The sequence below is a fragment of the Megascapheus bottae genome, chromosome 11 (genome assembly GCF_031878675.1).
Source record: "Megascapheus bottae isolate mThoBot1 chromosome 11, mThoBot2.hap1, whole genome shotgun sequence".
Taxonomy (NCBI): Eukaryota; Metazoa; Chordata; class Mammalia; order Rodentia; family Geomyidae; genus Megascapheus; species Megascapheus bottae.
The window spans coordinates 22,151,429-22,171,849 of record NC_143519.1 but is presented as its reverse complement, the minus strand read 5'-3'; the positions used below and the strand labels follow the sequence as shown (position 1 = coordinate 22,171,849).

The following is a 20,421-nucleotide window of genomic DNA, read 5'->3' as shown; positions in this document are numbered from 1 at the left end:
TCATGGACTTTATTGCCTAGGCTGGCTTTGAACGGTGATCCTCAGGTCTCAGCCTCCTGAGTAGCTAGGATTATAGGCATGAGCCACTGGTGCCCAGTAAGGGTCAGTCTTTTACTGGTTCTGTCATATATTTACATGTAATGTAGATGTGTACTACTTCACAAACATTGCAAATGGTACAGGGAGATGTAGACAACAAAAATGAACTAAGCTTGTCTTGGGGTTATCTTTTTACGATTACATAGAAACAGCCAACTGGCATTTAAACACACCAGGATTTCACTTTCTGAATTATCAAAGCTACAATGATACATGGTTAACACTTATGCAGGATTTAATAAGTTACACTTTGAAGTAGAAGGTTATTATTATCAATATATTTTATGTGCTCTTTCTTAAAAGATAGTTAAAAAGTCCAGTATTAGTTTTATTACTGAAGTAGCCTGAAATCGACTATTTCTAGAAGAGAAGTTGTATGGACAATCAAATAATGAACAATTTGTAGTTCTGACTATTTTTGGATGGTTGCCATCTAGGATAGCCTAAAATATTAAAGCATCAGAATGTTTTGAAAAACAATATTAACAACAAATAAGAATAAAAGAGCTGATCTTGTAAGAAAGTATTTCTTTTTTTAAAAAATATTTTTCTAGTTTTTAAAATTTTGCTTTGTTGTCAAAGTGATGTACAGAGGGGTTATGGTTACATACGTATAAGATAATGAGTACATTTCTTGTCGAACATTATTACACCTCCCCCATTTTTCTCCCATTTTTCCTCCCCGTAACCCACACCCCCAAGTCGTAAAGTTCATTTTCAACATATTATCTTGTGAATATTGGTGTTTCTCTGTGGTTTTTAAAATTTTAGTTTGCTGTAAAGGTGATGTACATAAGGGTTACAGTTACATAAGACAGGTAATGAACAGTGCCACCCCTCCCTGATTTTCTCCCGCTTTCCCTTCACCCTGACTTCCTTCTACCCCAACTTGTACAATTCATTTCCAACTTCCTGTTAAGTGGGTTTCACTGCTGAAGAAATAGTGAAAAAGTATATTTGCCAATTCTCAGAGAAAAAGTGACTTTTTAAATAGTATATTGTTTTCTGTTACAGAGTTTCAAGATAGGTAATTCCAAAGTTAGTTCTGCATCTTAATTATATCAAAAGCTTAAAATTTTCTTTTCTGTTTTATCTCTCTGTATCCTCTTCAAGTTGGTTTTCATTCTTGGATTTATTGCCTCATTGTTGTCCAGTGTCTGCTTAACTCCAAACATCACATTCTCATCCAAACATCACATTCTCATCCAACCATGAAGAAAAGAAAAGAATGGAGAACCATGAGAAATGTTTTCATGTCTTACCTTCTCTTAAATCAGGAAGTGTAAATCTGTCTTACAAGTTCTCCCAGAGATTTCTAAGAAAGTATTTCCATATATTTTAAACTTTCCTTCTAAACTTGAAAGTATGTGGAGTAGACCATCTTATTTGGACAGAGATTTGGTTCATTCTTTTAATTCAGAGAAAATAAATAATGATAGATATTTCTTCCTAATGACTATTTTCTAAATATCTGCAGATTTGAAAAGGGTTGATTTGGGGGATATTCATAAGTACAGAAGTACAGTTTGATGGTTCTGTGGCAAGTATATTTAATCTTCATTGGAATGGAGGAAGTGTTTTGCAACATTTTATTTTCTAGTACTCTCTATTCAGTCAATAAATACATTTCTTTTTAGATGATTTTATAAACTAAAAACCACGATTCAGGAGTCCTACTTGAAAAATTCAATGGCCTACATTTGTACTAGCTATTTGATTAATTGTAATTCAGTGTTAGCCAGGTCAATGTATCCACTGTTTTTCTATAGGTCTCAGGCAAGATTATGCTTCTACTTCTGCATCTGTCTCAAGACATAGTTCCAGTGTCTCGCTGAGTTCAGGAAAGAAAGGCACGTGTAGTGATCAAGAGTATGATCGGTACAGCCTGGAGGACGAGGAAGAATTCGATCATTTACCACCACCCCAGCCTCGTCTTCCGAGGTGTTCACCATTCCAAAGAGGAATTCCCCACTCACAGACTTTCTCCAGCATTCGGGATTGTCGGAGGAACCCCAGTTCTCAGTATTTTCCTTCAAACAGTTACCAGCAGCAACAGTATTACTCACCTCAGCCCCAGACTCCTGATCAGCAACCAAATAGGACCAATGGAGGTAGGTTATGTTTTACGATTGATTGGTAAGTGTTTCTCAGATTTCTTTTTTTTTTTATTTTTTTTTATTGTAATTAGTAAAAGGGTTACATGATATTTGCCAGATAGAAGGTGCATTAATTCACATACATTGATACCCTTTCACATGTTTGGTACCCATTTCCCTCCCCCCCCCACACCCCCCAGCCATCTTGGTTTTCCCCCCTTCCCTATCAAATTTCAAATATCCAAATACAAATAAATTCAATATATCAGGTAACAAAGTGAGATACTATAACAATATGAGATAACCAAGGGACAGCAAAGGAGATGAGAGACAACATGGTACATTAAGGAAAACAATCATTCATTATATTGCTTTTGTTTCAATATCCTGGAGGTCCTTTCAATTAGCTTCACATTATATGGCCTTATGTATCAAGATTTTGCTCTGTTGCAGATCTCAGATTTCTTAAGCTTATCTTCAAGGTCTTATCAATTTTCAGTCTTATAAATTTACATCTGAAATGAACCATGTTTCAGTTACATGCCCCAGAATGATTTTAACTCCCAGAAGACTACCAGGGCGTAACTAGTTCAGGAGTTATGTGTATGAAACATTTTTGTGTTATTGCTAGCTTTACTGTAGTATGGGAAGGGTTGTACAGGTTGAGGAATTGGTGGCTATGCCAAAGGCACTGAGTTGTATCCATCTTCACCTTTCACAAAACCACTGTTTGCTGCCTGTTCCTAACTCAGGGTGGTGATTGACATGACAATGATGCCTGGAAAGGATGTTGTTGTTGCCCATCTAGATTTTGGGAGAGTTTGGGTTGTTTTTCTGATGAATTCAGACCTGTATGGCAGAGGCTTATAGAGATTGTTACTTGCTGTGGAATTTATCTGTGCTAAAGGCACCCTAGTAGATAATGTCTTTATCATTTATTCTTCTCCAAAATCTATAGAGAGAACAATTGTATGATATTCTAAAGCTGTTACAGTTTTATACCTTCCAAGCAAATCCTCCCATAAACTAAAAGAGAAGCACATAGCTGAAAAGTTTTTGTGTTTATATAATAGTATCCTTCAATACTTTTACCATACTGTTTCTTATATTTAGTCCTAGTAGGGATCAAATGATATTTAAAAATCTAGCTAGATGAAAAGTAAGTTTTATTAGTATTTAATTATTACCATTTTTTAAAGTTTTTATCTTTTTTTCCTCTGTATTTTTATTCTAGTGAACTAGAAGGTTATTTGAAATATTTTACAGTATGAATAGCAAATTGCAAATTTGAATGCATGTCAGATAAGGATTCTGACCTTTAACTTATTAAAGCACAAAAACCATAAAGTGACAGTGGTATATTCCTAGCATTTACTGGGTCCTATTATTAGTACCATGTTTGAATGGAGAATTGGGCTCTGCAGTTGTTTTTTAGTCACCTGCTTTAAGAAACCACAATCTGGCCATTGGGCAGGTGCTAGCTCTGCATCTTAATTAATATTGTCCATGGGATTACTTTCCTCTATGCTTCTGTATGTGACACCTTAGAAAATAGATATCTACTTTCATTGAGCACTATTTTGAAAAGGACTAGGCTTCCCTTAAACCCGTGCTGTGATCCCCTTCACAGGAATGTCGAGAACTACTGCCACGCAGGATCTTTTTCTGAGATGATCTGCTTTCTCCCTACAAATACAAAGGCAGATGTCTTATGACTAATTAGCTTAGTAGCAACAGCTCCGAGGTCCAGTAGACCAAGTTCTAGTGTTTCTTGCCAATTGACCCTCCCATGTTGAAGACTTTCAAGTTTTATTAGCTTTAATGTAGAAGAAGATGCTACCCATCTCTTAGAAAAGTGTAATTTGACACCAGACATCTGCCATGTGTTTTCCCAACCTAACTATAAGGAATAAGTTAAATAACAAATGTTTCATTGCCTGAGGTAAGTGTTCTGGATAAAATTTGTCTTTCACTCCATCTACTCTTTAATTTTTTTTTTTTAAAACACTTGGCTCATATGTATGAGCCTTCATTTGTTAGGCTATTATTTGAGTATTACTTAATCAAAATTGAGAAATGAGAATGGTAACTTTGAAACTAATCTATCCAATATTTTCTTGATTGTATCAGTAATGTAAATAGGAGAAAACAATGATTAGCCCTTCCATCCATTTAAAAATATCTACTTCTGTAGCTCTTATAGTCATTAGTTCCAATAGAAACAGCTATTCACAAGTTCTTGGTCTATTTATGGGAATCATAGCATTAGAAATAGTTTGTCAAGGGGCCAGGAGTTTAGCCTACTGGTAGAGTGCTTGCCTAGCATGCACGAATTCCCGGGTTCGATTCCTCGGTACCACATACATAGAAAAAAGCTGGACTGGTGCTGAGGCTCAAGTGGTAGAGCTCTAGCCTTGAGAAAGTCCAAGGACAGTGCTCAGGCCCTGAGCCCAAGCCCAAGACTGGCAAAAAAAAAAAAAAAAAAAAAAGTTTGTCAAGTATTCAACCATTTATCAGCTATTAAGAATAGCTCTTGCAGATTCTTTACTTCTTGCATCTTTTCAGACATAGCAGTGGTGTTAGTGGTCACTAGCAGTTGAAGTATCGTCCCACATGCATTCTGTTGTGACTTTAAATGGCAGAGCAAGCAGCTTGATGAATAACTGATTCCTAAAGATTCCCCAGTCTATTGTGTAGCGTGTTGAGATTTGCTGCCTTTGTTTATGAGCACATTCAACTGAATTCTTTACTTGGTGTGTTCCAGTTTCCTGTTGCATCTCAGTGCTTGAAGATGAAATTGCTATGTTAGGAAAATAGAACTAGGCTAAGACATTGCCTCTCATTCCTTGAACTTTAAAGTATGTGATTATTACTGATTCTACATTGTTTGACAGAGAAATGAACCTCAAATCCAGATGGTCTGATACAGCTTAGTTCCAAAAGGCATAGTGGCCTAAATATTTATATGTGGATGGCTTTAATTTTAGGAGCGTATGTTAGGATTAAAGCTTTGTGAAATGGGTTTGGCATTTAAATAAATAAATATTATTTCAAAAGACTTGCATTTTAGATTACCAGAGATGAGAGATATAACCTACAGTAATGTGTAAACCTTGACTAATTTGTGGCTTAAGGGGAAAAATTTAATAAAAGCCTTGGAAATTTTTGTGTTGGTTTATAATGTTGTTAATTGGGTCCATGTAATAGAAGTGCTCTGGTCCTATCCATCTCTCCTTCCTTCCTTCCTTCCTTCCTTCCTTCCTTCCTTCCTTCCTTCCTTCCTTCCTTCCTTCCTTCCTTCCTTCCTTCCTTCCTTCCTGTCTCTCTTTTTTCTTTTGTCAGTTGTGGGACTTGAACCCAGGGCCTGACCTTTTTGTGCTCAAGGCTAGCACTCAGCCACTTGAGCCACAGCACCATTTTGATTTTTGAGTGGTTAATTGAAGATAAGAATTTCATGGGGGCTTTTCTGCTTGAGCTGGTTTTGAATTGTGATCCTTAGATCTCAGCCTGCTGACTAGCTAGGATTGCAGGAATGAGTCACTGATGCCTGGCTCTTATAGTGTTTCTATGGAACTATAATAATTTATGGTTAAAGCATCAACTGCAATTTTTTAACTAGTATAAATATGGCAAAATGAAATCAACTGATAGACCTAGTAAGACAACATGTGCAGGTGTTTGTTTGTTTTGTTTTGTTTTTTGCTGCCAGTGCTGGAACTTGGACTCAGGGCTGAGCAGTGTTCTTGGGCTTTCTCAAGGCTATCGCTTGCTCTACTATACTACTTGAGCCAAGCACCACTTCTAGCCTTTTCTGTGTATGTGGTACCAAGGAATTGAACCTGGGATTTTGTGCATGCTAGGCAAGCACTCTACCACTTGGCCAAACTTGCAGCCCCAGTGTGCAGGTATTTATAACACTCCTTACAATATTTCTATGTATTTAAAATCTTTTGTAGTAGTTAAAAAAACATTAAAATTATAGAAATTCAATTTTCTAATTAATGGAATATAATCATTTCCTCCTAGCAGTTACCTTACAAAGTATATAGTGAAAAGTAATGTAATCGGATACTGACCAATACTCTTCATCATGTAAGGTTTTGTGATGTCAGAAGATTCTGGGGTGGGTAACTTTTTTTCTGCCAAGGGTCATTTGGATATTATAACAATTGAGGGCCATTAAAAAACTATCAATACAGGCAGAAGGCCAGAGACAACCAACAGGATTTTGTATCTCTTCTGCCATATATGAAATTATTTCTCAGGCCTTATGAGGCCTATAGGCTCTAAGATGTTGGTTCCTTTCTCTCTTTAATTCCTCTATTCTACTATATGTTCTGTCTACATATAATGTATAATATTTGTTTAATGTATTGTTTGCTGCATGGGACTAAAGACTTTAAGAAGAATTTGAGGATAAAGATTTTGATAGGTAGACCTCGAGTACAGCCCGGGATTGAGCTCAGTGGTAGAGAGCTTGCTAGCGTATGTGAGGTCCTGGATTCTAGCTTCAACATTGTGAAGGGAGAGGAAGGGGGACATTAAGGAAAGGAAATGTGGTCGTTTCTTACCCCACCCTCCCCCCAGCTGAGAGTTTCTTGCCACTACTGTGATCAGAAATGATCCATGAATTTTAAGTAACTTCTATTATGGTAAATTTTATAAGTAATTGCTAATTCTTACCATCATAAAAATAAACTGATATAAAAATAAGTTTTGGTATTATCCATGCTTTCTGGCATCTATGGGGACCTTGGAAAGGATCCCTGACAATAAGAGGAAATGGATATAATGACAAAGCAACCAAGAACAACAGTCAGAGGCAGCAATTGGGTGTTACAACTCTAGAACTAGCACAGTCAGGGGATGTATGAGTGGCAGATATGTCAGCTAGAAAGCACAGAGAAAAGCTGTAGTTCTGTGGAGGGATATTTGTGCTAATTCTTAAAATATTAACAAGAATTGGTAAGTTTGTATAAACCTTGGAGGTGTTCAGAAGTGTGGGTAGAGTTGAAAGAGAAGAGTTAGCGTGGGACTGATTTAAGCCAGAGGTAGCAGATGTGTGTTTGTGTTCTAGCTGAGTGGAAGTGGTGTTTTGGAGGAGGGATTGGGGGAGCAAGACAGGAACTATAGAGACTGTTGAAGATTTGAAAATGTGGGGGACAAATAATGAGGTTTTATCTAGGAGTCAGCGGAAGAGTCACTGAATATTGGCAGAAGAGAAAGAATTTGGAATCCTGGTGGTGTAACTAGGCTCTGTGTAAAGAGTTTAGAAGAACTGTGTGAAAAAGAGAAAGAAAGGAGTCAAGTCTTCGGTCAGTATTCCAATACACAATTTATTTTCTGAACTTGACCAATCTCATATATTCTCTCTTATTTGAGGCAGGGGAAGCATAGTATTACACAACTCTGGGAGGAGAGTTTGGCTTCTGATTTCAGATCTTGGCATGTCTTGAGACTTGTATATGGTTCTCTGCTGCCTCTTGCTGGTAGAAGATATGCTTAGCAAGGAGAAAGAAATCTGGGCATTTTCTGGGTCTTTTTATTTTCTTTCACGTTTTCGCAGACATCAATTAATTGTGCAAGGGGCTTTTATTTTGGCATGTCTATATGTTATCCAATAGTAGCTTGATTAGATTCCCAAACTCTGTCATTTTCACTCATCCTCTTTTCCTAACCACTCACCACAGTCTTCATTGTTCTCTGTACATAAAATATTTTTACTTAACCCGGCACCTGTGGCTCATGTCTGTAATCCAAGCTGTTCAGGAGGCTGAGATCTAAGGATCACAGGTCAAAGCCAGCGCAGGCAGAAAAGTCCTTGTGTGAGGCTCTTGTCTCTAACAGCAAACTGGAAGTGGAGCTGTGGCTCAAAGTAGTAGAGTGCTAGCTTTGAGCAAAAGAACTCTGGACAATGCCTGAATTCAACCCCCACAACTTATAAAAATTGATTTTGTCCCTTTTAACTTTCTTGCACTTTTTCCCCTCCTAATACTTACGTCCATGACAAGGCCTCTTTTTTATTCCCCTCCTTTATTTATTCCAGTATATATCATTTATCCAAAGGGATTTCACCTTGGTATATCACATATCATACATTTTCAGTTCTTTAATCAGATTGACCATGCTTACACTCACTTTCTATCCCTACTGCCGCTTATTGTTGTTTTTCCAGTTGTTGAGCTTGAGCTGGTCTGGGCATTGTCCCTTAGCTTTTACACTCAAGGCTAGTGTTCTATCACTTTGATCCATTTCAACAGTTTTCATTGGGTTTTACTTTGCTATCTTTACTCACAGATACAATATATTTTGCAAATAGTTGTTGGCCTTAGCATACTGATGAAAGTTACAACTTTCCAGAAGTTGATGTCATCATGTTGATGTGATGAGTCAATAAATTAAGCCATCTCAAATCAGAATTTTGTTCATGTGTTTTATTTTGGAGTGTTAGCAAAATTTACAGTAAGTATTAGTTTGGACTCTTCATACATATATATATATATATATATATATTTTGGTGCTAGTCCTTGGTCTTGAACTCTGGGTCTGGGCACAGATCCTTTAGCACTTTACACTCATGACTGGTGCTACCACTTGAGCCACTCATTGACTTCTGGCTTTTGTGTGTGTTTGTGAGGGTCATGGGGCTTGAACTCGGCCTAAGCACTTTCTCTGAGCTCTTCAGCTCAGTGTTACTGCCCTACCCCTTGAGCCACAGCCCCATGTCTCATTTTCTAGAGGTTAATTGGATAAAAGAATCTCATGGTCTTTAGTGCCACGGCTGGCTTTGAACCGTGATCGTCAGATCTCAGCCTCCTGAGTAGCTAGGATTTCAAGTGTGAGCCACTACGCCGGCTTTTTGATGGTTAATTGGAGATGTGTTTCATAGATTTTCCTGCCTCAGCTGACTTTGAACTTGGATTCTCAGACTTCAACCTCTTGAGTTTATAGGTTTAAGCCATTGGCACCCAACATTAGACTCTCCTAGTTTTGATTTTTTTTTTTAATAAGCACAAAACTTTATAGTATTTTAAAGAATATTTTCTAGCTTTATGTGATAAGAGTTTTGCTCCTACTGAGGAGTAGCCAGCTAATTGATTTACCAGCCCTGATCTCTTTATAGAATACTTACTTTCTTTTAACAACAGTCTATCTGGAATTCTGTTTGGAATTCTGCTTAGAGTACAGCAGATTAATTCTGTTCACCCATTCATAATGCACATATGTTTTGTTATTGGGCAAATTAGACTTTTTATTTATTTTACTAAAAATTATAAATTGTTATAATTAAGGTGTTATGGAGAGGGGTTACTGTTTCATAAGTTGGGTCAATGAGTAGATATCTTTTGGGGGCCGTGTCACCCCTTCTTCCACTTTCCCCCAGTTTTCCCTCCCATCCCTGCCTATAATTGCATAGTTTATTTTCCACATTTTTAAATTTCTTTTTTTACCTAGTAAATTTTTTTCCTCCTTCAGATAAACTCCGAAGAAGCATGCCTAATCTAGCCCGGATGCCAAGTACAACTACGGTCAGTAGCAACATCAGCTCTCCAGTCACCGTGCGGAGCAGTCAGAGTTTTGACTCGAGCCTTCATGGGGCTGGGAATGGACTTTCAAGAATACAGTCTTGTAGTAAGTCCAGCAACTTCAAAACTTCTAATACTGTAATAATACTCAGTCATAACACCATTTGTTCCTCTTCCTCTTTCTCCTCCTCCTCCTCCTCCTCCTCCTCCTCCTTCTCCTCCTCCTCCTCCTCCTCCTCTTCCTCCTCCTCCTCCTTCTCCTCCTCCTCCTCCTCCTCCTCCTCCTCTTCCTTCTTCTTCTCCTCTTTTTCTTCCTTCTTCTTTGTGGCTTGTAGGGCTTGAACTCTGGGCCTGTGTGCTGTCCCTGAGCCCTTCAGTTCAAGGCTACCACTCTACCACTTGAGCTACAGTGCCACTTCTGGTTTTCTGGTGGTTAATTAGAGATGCGTCTCTGGGACTTTTCATGCCTGGGCTGGCTTTGAACTGCCATTCTCAGATCTTAGTCTCTTGATTAGCTAGGATTACAGGCATGAGCCACCAGTGCCCTAATCTTCCTCTTCTTCCTCTTCCTCTTCCTTCTCCTCCTCCTTCTTCATCTTTTTTTTAACTGGAACATATTAAAGGATTGCATTGAGTTTGTATATTAGTTTTTGGCACTAAGGCTATTTTCACAATATCAATTCTACCTATCCATGAACTTGGAAGGTCCTCTGTCCTGTTGGCCTCTTTGATTTCTTTCTTCTGATTTTTGTAGTTTTCACTGTAAAGATCTTTTATATGTTTGGTTAGGTTAATTCCTAGTTTTGTTTTTTTTTTTTTACATTGTTTTTGAGGCCATTGCAAATGCTGTTGTTTTCATGATTACCCTTTCTACTAGTTCATTGTTGGCATAAAGAAAGGCTACTGATTTTTGTCCTGCCACTTTTCCAAGTGGTTCATCAGCTCTAGGAGCTTAGGAATGGAGTTTTTTGGATTAGGTATAGGATCATGTCATCTGCAGATAGGGATAGTTTGATGTCTTCCTCCCTATGTTCTTTCCCTTTTATGTCCCTTTTCTTGCCTTATTACTCTGGCTAGGAATTCCAGAACTGTGTTAAAGAGGAGTAGAGGAAGTAGATATCCTTCCCTTGTTTTTTCCTCCTCTTATAATTTATCCTTTGTATTTTATTACTGAATTCAAGTAATGCCTATGTTGCCAACTAATAATAGGATTAGTGGTAAATTATAGGCCATACTAACCAAGATTAGCAGATGTAGCAATTATTCATTTATGTATTCATTATATGAAAATAACATTCTCCTCTTTCTAGCAGTTATCCTAACACTTAGTCAAAGAAGCTTTTTTTTTTCTAACGATTCTGTAGCACTTTTCTCCCTAAATAAAGTTATGCTTCATTAACTCAGAAAAGCACAGGTGGGTTTTTGTTGTTTGTTTGTTTGTTTTTTGTTTTTGTGCTGGCCCAAGGTGTGGGTGTTGTCCCTGAGCTTTTTTTTTTTTTAAACTAAAGGCTAGCTTTTTTTTTTCTTTTCTTTTTTTAAACTAAAGCCTATCACTCTACCACTCGAACCACAGTACCATTTGCAGCTTTTTTTTGGGGGGGGGTAATTAATTGGAGATAAGAATCTCTTGGGCTTTATGCATGGGCTGTCTTCAAACTGTGATTCTCAGAGCACAGCTTCCTGAGTAGCTAGTGGCTAGGTTTAAGCATTGGCTGGTGCATGTTGTTTTTTCTTTCTTTTTCTTTTTCTTTTTTTTTTTTTTTTTTTTTGTGGGTCATGGGGCTTGAACTCTGGGCCTGGGCGCTGACCCTGAACTCTTAAGCTCAAGGCTACCTACCACCCTACCCTTGAGCCAAGCCCCACTTTTCATTTTCTAGAGGTTAATTGGCGATAAGAGTCTCTGGTTCTTCTGTGCTCAGGCATGGCTTTGAACCTTGATCCTCAGATCTCAGCCTCCTGAGTGGCTAGGATTACAGGTGAGAGCTACCACACCTGGCTTTTTTTTTTCTTTTTGTTCTCCAAATGATTTTGGCATATCTGAAATTTTTATCACTGGGTGGGGTGATGCATATCTGTAATTTCTGCACATGGGAGGATGGAGCAGGAGGATTGAGAATTTGATGCCAGCACAAATGAGATTCTTATCTGATTCATTTGTTTGTTGAATGCTTAGATAATACTTTTTCAAGGAAGCTTTTTTTTTAGAACAGTTTTAGATTTACAGAACATTTGTACAAGTAGTACAAAGAATTCCTATAATATAACCCCTGTGCTTCCTCTTCCTTTGGTGGAAGAATCTTCTGTCAATATGACACATTTTGCTATGATATACATTATTCTTTTCCCTAACTCATTTTTATCATATGGATGCCTTTAGATTTGACTGTGCCTTTTGTCTATTATGAAGTAGTTTGTATCTCCTCCATTTTGCTGTGCCTGTTTGACTCAGCATTAGTGATGGAGGCAGCATTAATCAATCCCACTGCTGTATGTTTGCGTTTGTGTGGGGTTGTGTGGCTCCAGATTTATTCCCTGTGTTCCTGCACATATTCTCTATATGGATTGCTCTGGTCTTACATTGGTGATGGAGGAGAACAGGCCACAGATCAGCGTTGGGAAAACCCCAGGCGTATGTGTAGAGTACTGGCTGAGAGTCAGCAGACAGATGACTGGTCTGCAGCCCCCTTTCCCTCAAGCCCAATTTTAGTTTCCAAGTGGTCTCCCTAACTATGATAGTCTTCCATTTCTTCATGCCTTAGCTCTTAACAAATAAAACGACTGGATAACTTTCTATAAGAGGACTGTACCAACTAGTGTATACGAATCATCTTACTTTGTCCTACAGTATGTGTGACATAGTTTCTGTTATCATTCCCATTTTCCAGATGAGGAAATGACTTTAGATAGGTTGAGTCATGATTTCCCCAGGGCATGCAAATGGAAAAGCAGAGATTCAAATGCAGATCTGGTTATCTCTGGAGTTTAGGTTTTTGACCACTGTGACATTCCAGTGGAACATGCTGTTCCCCGTCTAGATTAATTTACCTCTGTAGTACAGCTTTAAAAGCATACCCATTGAAATGTCTTTATTTCTTCATTGATGACCCTCTCACATTCTTCTAAAAATTCATAATGAATATTATTGAAGGAATATGTTTGTAATAAACTCTTTTACTTTCCATAATTACAGCTACTTGTTTTGTTTTTAAAAACCATTCCCAGAGCAGAGATATTTTTTTCCCATGAAAAAAATCCCGATGGCTTTTTAGTAAGCAAGGAAGAGGTTGTAAAAATCCAGAGATTATTCAAGGTACTAAGAGGGAGAAGGCTGTGCTTAGAACTAGCTTCTTAATAGACAGTTGATCCTTGCGCTGTACGGATTGGAACTGCATAAGTCATGTATGTACAATTTTTTTCTTCTTTCTGGGAGATTAGCTACAGTCTTGAAAAAAAACCTTGTGGATGGATAGAACCTTGTAACTTAAAAATAATGGAAACATTAAGAAAAAGGTTACCTGTGTTATTAATGCATAAAATAGAGATAGACCATGGACTACTTTTTAATCATTTTCTATTATAAATTCTGTATCTTAGAAAAGGTTGAAATTAAGTAAAGGTTATGCACCATACATGTCTGTATTTGCAGGCAAGATAAATGAAAACAAATGCATATATGAGGGACTAAATCATAACAGCCTAAAATTAACTGAAGAAATGCTTGGCTGCCGTGGTAATTTTGTAGCCACGTCCTGATCTTCCTGGTGAGCTCAAGTCTTGCAAGAACCTGGGGAAGATGCCTGATGACACTGATCATCTCTGTCTGAGTGATTCCTCTCTCCAGGAAATTGTGTAGAATTTTTCAAGATTCTTCTTGGAACTTAAATTTAATGAAGACCTCAAGACCTCAATGAAAGTACAGTGTATGAATGTATACACAGACTAGGCTTTTTTTTTTTCTTTGCTAGTCCTGGGCTTGGGCTCAGAGAATGAGCACTGTCCTTGGGTGTTCTTAAGGCTCTACCACTTGAGCCACATCACCATGTCTGGCTTTTTTCTACGTATATGGTACCAAGGAATAAAACCCAGGTCTTCATGCATGCTAGGCAAGCACTCTACCACTAGGCCAAACTCCCTACCCCACAGACTAGGTTTTAATCCTCTCTTTATATTGCTGGCAAAGACTAGGCTCAATAGGAGACTACTAACTAGATTTGAGCTGAGTTTCGAGTTACACTTGGATTTTTTACCATACAGCTTTGTTTCTCTTGACTCTCAGGTGGTTCAAGGGGCCATCCTCAGTTAGGCATTCCTCAGTGCAACGAATTGGCAGAATTGGAGACTCTTGTCAAGGAATTTACCCCTCCTGAGTGGTATCTGGAGTCTGCATTTTATATAGAGTCTTCTAGGTGTCCATACTCACTTTTCTAAATTAGGTGATAACTCACCTATGTGTCATTTTTCTCTTCTAGTTCCATCACCAGGACAGATTCAACATAGGGTCCACAGTGTGGGACATTTCCCAGTATCTGTGCGGCAACCTCTGAAAGCCACAGCCTATGTGAGTCCAACAGTTCAAGGCAGCAGTAATCTGCCTCTATCCAACGGTGTACAGTTGTATTCCAACACAGGAATCCCTGCTCCAAACAAAGCCGCAGCTTCCGGGATCATGGGTCGCAGTGCACTTCCCAGACCTTCACTGGCAATAAATGGGAGTAACCTGCCTCGGAGCAAAATTGCTCAGCCTGTCAGAAGGTAAGGGGCCTTCCTTAGTTTACGTGCCTTCCTGTGCAATTTGACAGTTCAAAACTGCTCCCGGAGCCAGCCACACGTTCCTTTTGGCGCAGTTGAACCTTGGTTAAACTTAGGTCGCATAGGTCACTGTTCTTTGACTTGTGTACTCCTTTCTTGTAAAAGTGATGAGTTAAGTCCTGTGTGCTTAATTCTTTCTCCCTTACCTCATCTTTTCCCCTTCTTCATCATACCACTCTTGGCATGCTGTTTTGTTTGCTTTTGCTTGAGTTTTTAGAGACTTTGTTGTTCCTCTCTTCTGAAGTTATTTGTGTAGCTTATTCTTGGCCTCTGTCAAGGTTTTGCTCACAGTAACTCCTCTGTCCAAAACTGCAAGCTGTGTAGGTGGAAGGTAGTTGATTCTTGGGCTCTTCGCTGTGTCTCCCATACAGCCAAGAGCTGTATGCCCTGTGTACTGAGTAGGGTATCAAACAAAAGTGGAAAATGTTCACCTCCCTCCCTCAGTTCTGATAAACCATCTTAGTGATACTTACCAGTGCCTTTATTGGCTTACGTTGGTAAGTTTTTGCTTTTTCCCCTTCAAAACCTTAAGCTGTTTGCGTTCACATTTTAGACAAGTCCCTGATTTCTCAAAAAAAAAAAAAAAGAAAGAAAAGTATTGTAAAGGTGATGAGAGGGGTTGCAGTTATATACATCAAGTAAAGATTATATTATTTTCTTTTAACAATTTCACCTCTTCCCTCATTTTCTCCCATTGTTTCCCCTCCTGATTCCCTCTCCCTGCCAACATGGTGTGTAGTGATTATCTCTGTTGAATTAGTTCACTTTTTGTCCCACCATTTCTGTGATTTCCCTTCCCTTCCCCAAATCAAACAAACTGATATATGACAAAGGGTACAGAAATTAAAAACAGTGACAAAAAGGAATAAACCAAAGAGACAAAGAAAAGAAAAAATAACTGCAAACAATACACTAGAAAACATCTTTTTCCATCTCTTCGAGTTTATTTCAATAAGCATCATTTTCCCTGATTGTAACATAGCATTTCCAACTGGATATCATAGAATGTCCCAGGGTGGGAAAACCAAATCCTTACTGGAAATGCTGCAAGTGCTGGAAAATTATTATCTTTTTAAAATGCTTTGCCAATATAATAGACAAATTTTTGAATATTAGTAATACTGAAAATTTCTGCATGGACATGTATGTACAGTCGGCAACATCACCATTTCTTGATTTGGGCATGTCTTCTCCTCCACCGCATTATTCTTTTTCTTCCTGAACCTTGAATACTTCCATACATTGTACTGCATGTTCAGTTGTGCTTGTATAGCACGTGCGGCCCTGTGCCACCTGGAGCTCCAGCAGGCCAGCATGTGCTGGGAATGCCCAGAAACTTGAAACTCGACGTACACTTGGGGCAGTGCCAGGGACTTGTCTTTTCTAGGTGGAAAAGAGATCAAAATAAAAGATGAGACTCACAAGATTATTGACACTGTTAACTCTTTTCATCTCTTTTTAGTTTCCTGCAGCCTCCAAAGCCACTGTCTTCGCTCAGCACGCTGAGAGATGGGAACTGGAGAGACGGCTGCTACTGAAGCCATCTCATGTACCCTGGAAGAGCGGGAAAGAAGTGACGATGAGGGTGTGTTACCTAGCTGGCTGGGTAACGGTGGATGTGGGGATATTCTTTCCCTGTTGCATTTTATCACATTTCCTGCATTGTTTTTCAATGGACCAATCACCAGAGACTAATGGTTGCACCTAAGTATTTACCTAAGGTACTGCAACATTCTCAAACCTGTGGTTGCAATATTGTGACACTTAGATCTAGGAAGTTTTTGTAGACCTACTCTGTACCTGAATACTTTTTGAGAGAATTGAGATGTATCAATAATGCTTTGCCATAAGGTTTTTTTTTTTAATGTAACCTGTCCAGTTTACTTATGTGTTTTAAACATCTTTTCCATTACATTCTGTTTTTTTAAATTATATACTTTGCATTTTTACAACTAGGTTCTGTAACATATGCTTTGAATTTTACTTTTTTTTATAGTTTACAGGGATTTATTTTTTGTGCCTATTTCTTTTTATTCCTCTGTGAGCCACTATGGGACAACTTAAAATTCTGTGCCATAAAAATATTTTTGTGGTAAGGTACTATTTTTTTAGCTCTAGGATATATCAACAAAAATACACCATACAATTTGAGACATAATTTTATGTTGAATGAGCACAATGTAATCTGAAGCATTACAAGGAGATATAGCCAGACAGCAGAGTTAAATGGTCTTGTCTTTTTCACTGTTAATTTATTGTTGTACATGGACTTCATATTTATAATGACATCCCCAGCTCATTGCACTTAATACTGGCAATGTTTGCTACTCTACTACAATTGATTTTCAATACTTTATTACAAAAGATGAAACTGTAATGTTTTATTAACAATGCTTCTGGAAACGAATGCATTTTAAAGCAAATAAATCTTTTTGATAGACCTTTTACAAAATCCATTTGCACTAATGAATGCTTTCTTATGGTGAATGACTTACTATTTGTTACTGTGTACGCTGCTGTTTTGGAATGTTCAGAAATAAAGACTCTATTTCAGCAATAACAGGTCACGCATGAGTGTGCAGCATTAGCTGTGGGAACCATGTGTCTGGCTTTCACTGTCATCCTGGAAACGGTGCTGTGGTCAGAGGATTTAGATTTTAAACACGTAGACAGGATATTCACATCTGTGAAAACGTGTTTCTTGCCTCTAAAATGCTATTGATGAGAAATGTGAGGCTTTAGTTTTGCAACAGGACTTGGGTCCTGCTTAGAAAGGCCACAAGAACTAAAGTACTGCTGCTCAGAAAAGTGATTAGGAGCCAGGAGCAGGTGGCGCACGCCTGTAACCCTAGCTACTCAGGAAGCTAAAGATCTGAGGATTACAGTTCAAAACCAGCTCAGGAAGGAAAGTCTGTGAGATTCTTTATCATCAATTACCCAACACAAAACTGGAAGGAGTGGTTGGTAGAGCACTAGACTTAGACTTGAGTTAAAGAGCCCACGGACAGCTCCCAAGCCCAGAGTTCAAGCCCTATGACAGAGAGGGGATGGGGGATAGGAGAAGAGAAGGGTGAGAGGGGAGAGAGAGAAGTTATGAATGAATACTCTCTGGGAGATTTTAGTATTTTATGGTACCTGAATCTGAAATTCTTAATACCAAAGTGCTGTCAGTATTTCAGCAAAGGGATTTATGTTCGCTCTAAAGGAGATTTTTACCCACAGTCATCAAGCATTATTAAAACACTTTTGTTTTTGTGCTTTTATATATAATTCTAGGGATATATAAAAGGATTGTTTTAAAAATGAACTTATATTTGAAGTTAATGTGTGAGTGTAAGGTGGTGAGATAGGATTTTTGTCTGATGACAAGATCAGGCATGCTACAAGGACTTTGTATTATCCTAACAGTCACCTACTACTGCTACTCTAAAAAAGATGAAGACAGAGTCCTTAAAAGGTGACACCAGCCTCTGGAAAAGAATTAGCTTGCATATAGTAAAGGAGATGCTAGAATTCCGTTTTTTTTTTTTTTTTTTTTCCTGGTCCTGGAGTTTGAACTCAGAGCCTGGGCACTGTTGTGAGCTTCTTTGTGCTCAAGGATAGTGCTCTACCACTAGAGCCACAATACCACTGATAGCTTTTTCTGAGTAGTTCAATGGAGATAAAAGTCTCATGGACTTTTTTGCCTGGTTGGCTTAGAACATGATCCTCAGATCTCAGCCTCCTAAGTATCTAGGATTACAGGCATGAGCCACCGTGCCTGGCTAGACTTTAGATTCTTTTGACAAACAAAAATAAAAACAAAACCCTTTGTCTTTCTGAGTTTTCCTCCCTACTAATATACTTTCTTCCTGTACACAAGTAGTTTTATATATTTAAAGCATCATTTTTACATCTGGGAAATTGAAAGATTTAATTCATTTTCAGTGTGCATATTGGTTTATATTCAGAAAAGTTTTTCCCCTTTTGGAATAAAACATAAAGATCCCGTCATCTTGTATTCTGTGTTCTTGCTGGGGAGAAAGAATATAATCTGAAATAGTTATATAAATCTCAGTTTGTTGGATCCTGAGTGCCATGGTTGTGGGGGCAGATCTGGTAACAACAATGGGGGACAAATAGGAGTGGGGAAAGGTCACACTATAAAAAGAAATACCTGATCAATACCACTGAAAGCGCTGCCACTGAACAAAGACCAGGAAGAAAGAGTTAGCCCTGCAGATATTTCTCTTGCAGTTCTACAGAAGACGAAAGTAGGGTCAGTGGTTATTTTCATAGCCCCCTCAGGTGATGTGTAACTGATTTTTGGCAATTGAGTTTTATAAGTCACACATACCAGATGCCCTAGGGCAGCAGTATCTGTCAAAGTATGGTTCCCAAACTGGCAGCCACAGTGTCATTTTGGGAGACTGGTTGGATTATATATGCTCAAGCCCACCTCAGGTTGTCTGAATCAAGCCCTGTATGATAGGCAAAACTCTGTTTGATAAAGGCAGCTGAGACCAGTCTAATTTCCAAATGGTCATACCACTTCACAGTTTTTCCCAGCAGCACATGAGAATTCCAATTGTTGTACAGCCTTGGTGTTTGTTTTTAACTGTTTTAGTCTGTACCTGTGCAGTAGTTTACAACTGAGGCTTAATTTTTCTGGTGGGTGCCATTGCTCATGCCTAGCTATTCAGAAGGCAGAGATCCAAGAATCGTTATTTGAAGGCAGCCTATTAACGAGTCCATCTCCTATTAAGCAGCAAAATGGCAGACTTGACATGACTCAAACAGTAAGAGTACCAGCCATAAGCAAATAAGATTAATGTGAATTTTTGTTGCACAAAAATAATTACATTTCCTTTCTTGTTAGGGAGATTGAATACCATTTCCTTTGTATTCATTTATTGATCATTGTATATATTCTTTTATGGATTTCTGTTCAGACCTTTTGCCCATTTTTCTATGGGAATATTCTTATTGATTGGTGGTAATTTTTATACTATTGTAAATACTTCATCATTTACAGATATTATACATTATTAAAAATTAACTTGCCTTTTAATTCTCTTTAATGGAGTTATCTTAATATGGTATGATTTGCCATACTTTGTGAAAGATTAGTCCTTTTTCAGTCTAATTTAAGGACTATGTTCTTTCAGCTTGGGACTGGGATTTTTTTCCCCCCTGCATTCTGTAAGTTTTATTAGTTTGCTTTTTACTCTTAGATTTATGAGCTACCTTGATTTGGGTTTTGTGTATTTTATGAGACAGAGGTTCACTGCATGTTTATATTTTTCTAGTGCTACCATCATTTACCAAAAACACTGTTCTTGCTCACACCTTGCCTCACAGTGGATGCCCTCCTGGCATGGGTGTGTTGGCTCTGGTGCCATCCGCACCAGACTGCATTGTCCTAATGTAATGGGTGAGGTTTCTAAAGCAGTCTGCTGTCTTGCTTTGCTTCAAGGATGTCTTGGAGTCATAGGCTGGTGGTTCACATCTATCATCCTAGCTACTCAGGAGGCTGAAATCTGAGGATTACAGTTCAAAGCCAACCCAGGCAGGAGAGTCCCTGAAGCTCTTACCTCCGGTTACCTAGCAAAAAGCCAGAAGTGGAGGTGTGGCTCAAGTGGTAGAGCACCAGCCTTGTGCAAAAAAAGCTATGGGGCAACATGTAGGCCCCAAGTTCAAGCCCTAGTAACACTGTGTGTGTGGGTGTGCACACACACCGACACACCTCATGAGTGTCTTAGATTATTTGTTACTTTTAAAATTTTTGTATATGTGTTTGAACAAGCTAGTTAGGGTGCAGAGAATCTGAAATCTTTTTGGAATTTCCATAGAGATTCTATTTTAGGAAAATCAAATCTTTGTAGTTTTGAGCCCTATACTTCAGAGTCTCC

The 20,421-nt window shown here is 38.3% G+C and overlaps 1 protein-coding gene across 3 annotated transcripts in view; it reads left to right on the top strand.

The window, feature by feature from the left end:
• Slain1 (SLAIN family member 1) overlaps nt 1-19,473 on the top strand; it is a 48,257-nt gene extending 28,784 nt beyond the window's left edge. For 2 of the 3 annotated variants that reach the window (XM_090341995.1, XM_090341996.1), the window contains 4 exons: nt 1,869-2,210; nt 9,672-9,827; nt 14,191-14,473; nt 15,993-19,473. In XM_090341995.1, the coding sequence (XP_090198121.1) occupies nt 1,869-2,210; nt 9,672-9,827; nt 14,191-14,473; nt 15,993-16,068 (857 nt within the window). In that variant the 3' untranslated portion in view covers nt 16,069-19,473. The remainder of the gene's footprint in view (nt 1-1,868; nt 2,211-9,671; nt 9,828-14,190; nt 14,474-15,992) is intronic. The other variant, XM_090341997.1, reaches the window with a different exon arrangement.
• The last annotated feature ends 948 nt before the right edge of the window (nt 19,474-20,421 follow it).